We start from the raw sequence: 6,000 nt of genomic DNA on the forward strand, positions 1-6,000 counted from the left end.
GCACATCCATTTTACTGTCCATTTTTGTCGTCCAGTAACCCTGCTTGCAGAGGTTCCTAGTTTGTCAGTCTCAGCTTAAGGCAATTACAGCTGCAGCTTGAGTGATCTTTTCTCCACAAGCAATGTAGTGGTGGTCAGCACCTCTTCCCCCTTAGTGTGGGGGCCCATAATCTCTCCTCTTCAGTCCCAGTGCTTTCACTAGGTCCAGCTATTTACAGATCCTGTGGTCCCTTCCTCCCTGAGTTTCCTTTCTATTCTACCAGCTGGAAGTCTTCTTCTAGGTCCTGCACTCTCCCCCTTTGACTTCACTACCTCTTTCCTTCCTGAGTCTATTGTTCCTGCTCTCAGCAGGAGGTTGACACCAAAACAGTCACTGCCCCCAGCTGTGACCACACTAGCCCTTTCTCTCAAATTCTTCTCAGGGCTTCCCCACAGGTGCCACACAGTTCCTAAGGAATGCTGCATCTACAATCCTATGGATGTTTGTCTCACCGGTGGCCCTGCATCCCCTCTACACACCGTGGCCACCTGCGGAGATGAAGCACTGCTACCTACTCCCTCTCCACCCAAATCCCTCATAATAACCTGTTTAGCAGCAGTGCTTGCACTCTGTGATAATTGTATGTTTTCAAAAGAGCTTCATAGTAAACCAACAGTTTTCTCATCTTGCCTTGTTTACCTTGTCTTCCTTAGCTCAGCCTGCCCTGCTTTCAAGGGTCACTCATCTGCTTTAGGCATGCTCCCTATGCTTGTTGTAGGGGCTGCAGGCAACTAGTCCCTGTACTAGAGGGGTTCAGTTTAGAAAACTCTGGAGAGTGGGGTGATCTGCAGGGAAGAGGGATTACATGTCCGCTGGAAAAGTTGGAAGGGTCACGTCTGATAAGAGGACAGCCCTGCCAGCTCTGACCTCAAGCAAGTTAGTGCCTGTGCTGTGGACTGTCCTCGAAGGAGGGTGAGGTAGCTCAGGGCCTGCTCACTGGCCAGTCTCTCCACTGTGCTTCCATATGGTGTGATAAGCATGACTTGAAACTATACATCACTTGAGTGATTGTCGCCTGCCAAACAGCCTGCTCCCGGCAGGGACACCTGTAACATCTCCAAACTGACCATTACAGCAGGTCTAAAACTTGTCCTCAGATGCAGGAAACCCCAGGGCACATCTGCCAGCTCACCCCTGCTTTGGGGTATCCCCAAAGCCTCCCAAGTCCCAAGTACCTGCCAGGCCAGTGAGAGGTGATGTTACCAGACATTTGAAAATAAATATTTGGTTATAATATTGGAAACAGAGTTACAAAAGAAAAGCCTGAAGACATACATATATACACACACACACACTCTCACTTAACAACTACTCAGGAGCAATCGGGAGCAGCATGCTCCTTCCCTGGCCCCACGCTCCAGTCACCCTTTCCATCAAACCCCAGCAATTTTGCCTGACAGCCCAGCAACATTGGTTAGCACAGCTGAAAGGGACAGTCCTCTTTTCTCCCTTTCAAATCTTCCTAGCCCTTCCTTTACTTGCTTCAGGAATCGCACAAGCAGGAGATCAGCTCAGTAATGCAATGACAATCGGCATTTGAGCGGGGCTAGGGACACAACTCAGCCCACGGCCGCCACTTGCCAGAGTGGGTGCAAGGGACAGCATGTGCAGCAGGACCGGCCTTTCAGCTGCAACACAACCCCAAATTGGATCAAGCCAGCCATGACTGTGCTCATCAGTATCTCTGGAGTTACCCATCTGTTGTGTTCCTTAATTTGTGGGTTCCTTCTACCTTTGCTGGCTTTTCTCCAGACCACAACATTTGTAAGACTGCAGTAAAATTGTATAAGTTGTAAACCTGAACAAAATACTCACTCTGCACATAGTGTATTAGCTCCTTATCTTAGATCTTGCTGGAAGCATTTCATGGAGTCAGTGTGTGACGTGGCTGCCTGCCTCGGTGCTATACTTTCTTCCTAGGGAGGCAGCTACTAATTACACTCAATCCGGCACACTGGCAGGCTGGTCACCCACAACCCTCAGCCAGCTGCTTCCCTTGCATCAATCCTAGCAAATATATGGCCTTATGGGAATACAGGGCAGCTTGCTGACCTGACAGAAACCTAACACAACCCAAGGAAAAGTTTTCTATATGATCCCTGAAACCATAGGAAATTGGGAGCATCTTCTTACTCTGGGAAGGGACATACCTGCTGAGAACCCATCCCTTGCTCTAGTGAGAGGCAGAATGCTTTCTATCTGATTCTCCTTTCCTCGTCTCCTCCATCTATGGCTATGCTTGCTCTTTCCACTACTGGAAACAGCCAGGCTGCCCTAAAATACTGCGCAGAGCTCTCTCCCAGGGTTACTGACTATCCCCAGGGGAAATCATGCAGATTAGTTAGTGTCTGTAAACTGCTTGATAAGAAAGAAAGAAAGAAAAAAGAAAAAAAAAAGTAGTAGACTTGTGTTAGGAATTGCTCCTCTTCCCAAGACATCATTGTAGATTCCTGGTATCCCACCATTCACACTGTGATCCATGGGAAACTATATCTCCCAGTTATTTTTCAGGTAGTTGACTGAATTTGCCAGCCCCCTTCCCTAATCTTCTCATCCAGCAAAAGCATGAGAGGCCAACAGGCCTGAGCAGGAGATCAGGACTCAGCCACCTCCCTCCCTCTCCAGCACAGTCCTTTCACCCATGTTCTTTGCTGGCTAGGGAGAAGAGAGCAAGGTCCCTCTTTCCCTCTGCCACTCTGCTTCTGGACAGACTCATAGAGAAGCACTTTCTCTTCTCTTTGTCTCTGACCTGCAAGTGCAGGCCAGGTTTTATCTCCATCCCAGCCCTTCACTCCCAAGCCTCTCCAGCTCTCTTTCACAGTAACCTCATGCCCTCAGACAATAAGACTTCTGTACTGAAAATGGTTCCCCAGTGGTATGGCAGACTCCAGGAACAGGCCTGGTCACCTTCCTTTGCTTTCCTTTGCTCTCTTGGATGATGCTGGGGACTATCTTTTACTGACAGAGGTGGGTCACAGCAAGGTGATCTCCAATTAGGAGGCTACATCGGGGGTCACAGCAGTCAGGAGGAAAGAGGCAGATGTCAGATGTGATGTAGATGGACAGGGAAGCTGAGGGCCAAAGAGCAGGCTGCCAGCTTGGAGCTCAGAAATTCAGCACCAAAGCACATGAGGTGCAAAAGAAACAGATGCAGGAAATAGCAAGAACTCTGCAGTGACAGCACGTGCTCACAGGGAACAGTCAGCAGCAGGAGGTCTTTCCTGTACTGACAAAGGCAACAAAAAGAAGCTGACTATTTCTCAGACCAGCAGCATGCTCTTCCTGCTGCTTTTATGTAAAACTGATGGACAGGATCAGCAGCCTTGCCAGGACTTGGAGCAACTAGCATGGGCTGGAAGGCCTGCAAGGGACCCAGCTGAGGTAGAGAAGCTTGAGTAACCCTGCTGTAGCAAGCCTTCCTAAGACAGCGCAGTGAACAAAAACTGTGCACCCTCCATGGTGGAGAGGAGCCTGCACAGTATCTCCCCATGTCTCCTAGCACAGACAGGCAGAGACAAAGCGTGACACTGACCTATTGGCCTCTGAGGCTGCCTTGACTCCTCCTGGGCACATGCCATTTCTCTCTCACAAGCCCCAGCTGGGGTAACACCAGCATGAACAGACTCTGTCCCTCCCAACCCCTGCACGACATCTCCATCACACAGCCAAACACAGACCTAGTGAGAACAAAGCCAGCAGAGGAGGGAAGCAGCACCGCACAACAGATGGTGACAAGGTAGGAGCAAGCAACTCCAGTTGAGACTGCTCAAGCCAACATGACCACTGCCACTCCCAATGCACACTCATTGCCTGAACTTGCTCCTCTACACAACAAGATGCAGCTTACACAGCCTCCACCCTGCCACCGTACACTCCCTCTCCTGTCCTTCTGTCTAGCTTCAGCTGTCAGGGCCCTGAGTGCATTAACAGGCCTTAATTGCCCTGAGCAGCCTCACCTGGGGCCTCTACCCACACCCCTGCCCATGGGTGTGGGGGTGGGTGTGTTTTCATTTAAGTTCAGCCCAGAGCTACCAGTCCCTGTCTGAACTAAGCTGGAAGAGTAGCGGTCTCTGGCTGTGTGTTGTTGATCCTGACCTGTGGGCTGGCTTACCAGCCTGACTGCAGACTACCTCATCACCATGAGCTTGCCTGGCCATCTCAATTCTTGGTCAAACCTGGGCCTGCCCAGCTGTCCTTGCTCAGGGCACAGGCCTGCTGGCCTTGGGAACCACACCCCTCACAGCTCTCCTTCTCCCAGGGTGCAGCCAGCCCTTGCTGCACTCTGACATTGGCTCTTCTGGTTTGACAGCCAGGACAGCTGCACCATGAATGGGATCAGGGAACTCAACTGGTTTAAAAATAGCTGTGAGGAAAAAGCTATCAGTTATTTTTACCTGAATTGATTCCCCAATACTGCTTCTGTAATCCCAGAAATGGGCATATAGGCACAAATAAGGTAGCTGCATAAGAGCGACAGATGCCAGGGGCTACTTAAGACAAGACTGCTGCCAAGAATGAGCCCTGGCAGGCTGGATCAGGCTTCATTACCCACTTCAGAAACTCATCTCGGAGTAGCTCAAATCAGATGTGTCAGCCAGAAGCCTCTCATCTTACTGTAGGGCAACATGGCTCCCATATCAGGTCTTGCTCTGATCATGTAGTTAGAGCTTTGCTGATTCCCAGAATGCAAGACTTCATACCCCTGCTAAACCTGTGGGGGGGGGTTCTGCAGAGTGTTTTTGCCCAACAACTCAGTAGTTCCTGACTGCATCTGTATGTCCCAAGACTTTATGGACCTTGCTAAGATCCTAGGTTCCCGTTGCAATGAATTCTACAGTCTACCATACATATCTGTGGAAAATATGGAAATGAGTGAAAGGAAAGCCTTTAAATTTAAACTGAAAGTTCTCTTGTCCAGATATTAGTACATTTAACTGTTTATTTTAGTGACAAGCTGGTGCTACAGAGCAATCTCCTTTTGGAGGTAAGGAAATCCCAACCTATTCCATCTCAGTAATACCATGCTACTGATTAGCTTTTGTTGTTGTTGCCCTTCTGAACCACTCGTTGCTCTGCAGTCACTTTTTTTTTTTTGGCTAAAGCATGAAACGGTCTATATGCCATTGACTTTTAGTTCAAAGCACAACCATATCTTTTCCTGTTTTTCTTGCATTATAACTGAATGACTTTCTAGTCCATTCTCTCCTGCTTCCAAGCAGGTAATACAGCATTTTAAGGTCCTGGCACCATCTTTGGTCTGAAGTAACAACTTCCCTACCTTGACTACTGCACAGGATTAGGCAATGCTGCTTGCTGCTCTTGAGAAGTCTCCAGCCGACTAAACCATTTCCAAGTCTGTTCACTTGTGCTAGTGTACCAGGCCCGGTGTCCTGAGGTCCAGCTGCTGCAGCAGGTGATACCTGTAAACACTCATCCGAGCATTTTCCCAGGTAGCAGCTGACCCAAGGCAGTCATTGCCTCCCTGCTATTCTATGAAGCCTCTCCCTGTCCGGGCCTACAGAGGCCCCCCCCCCCGCAGGAAGGGCACAGTCAGTAACACCCCCCCGAGAGCGCCTCTGCCGCCTGCCTGCGTCGTGAAGGGGCTGAGGGAACACCGTGAGCAGCCAGAGCTGGCGGGGGTCTCGGGCGTGGAAACGTCCCTGTTCATGTTTAGACTCGGAAAGCGGTTTGCAGAGGACGACGCTGTGAAACCCCAGAAGCGGCGGGGCCGGCAAGGCCGGAGCAGTGGACAGGGTGACGGGGCTAGCGCAGGGTGCCGAGGAGGGGCCCTGACCCGAAACGCCCACCCTGGGCGCCGGGGCCGCCCCTCAGCCCGGGGAAGGTGGGGACTCCCGTCCCCCCTTGGCACGGTATGGCGGAGCGGCCCCGCGCCCCCGCTGTCATGGCGACGGGGCGGGTAGGAGCTGACCCCCCCCGTCCGCGGGCCGGTGTGCGGTGTG

General features: G+C 51.0%; 1 protein-coding gene across 1 annotated transcript in view; it reads left to right on the plus strand.

Moving 5' to 3' along the window:
* The first annotated feature begins 5,912 nt into the window (after positions 1-5,912).
* ARFGAP2 (ADP ribosylation factor GTPase activating protein 2) overlaps positions 5,913-6,000 on the plus strand; it is a 13,157-nt gene continuing 13,069 nt past the window's right edge. Inside the window, 1 exon segment of the mRNA XM_019471582.1 lies at positions 5,913-5,957. Within this exon segment, the coding sequence (XP_019327127.1) occupies positions 5,913-5,957 (45 nt within the window).

This window comes from Aptenodytes forsteri, unplaced genomic scaffold (assembly GCF_000699145.1).
Source record: "Aptenodytes forsteri isolate BGI_AS27 unplaced genomic scaffold, ASM69914v1 Scaffold146, whole genome shotgun sequence".
In the NCBI taxonomy this organism is placed as follows: Eukaryota; Metazoa; Chordata; class Aves; order Sphenisciformes; family Spheniscidae; genus Aptenodytes; species Aptenodytes forsteri.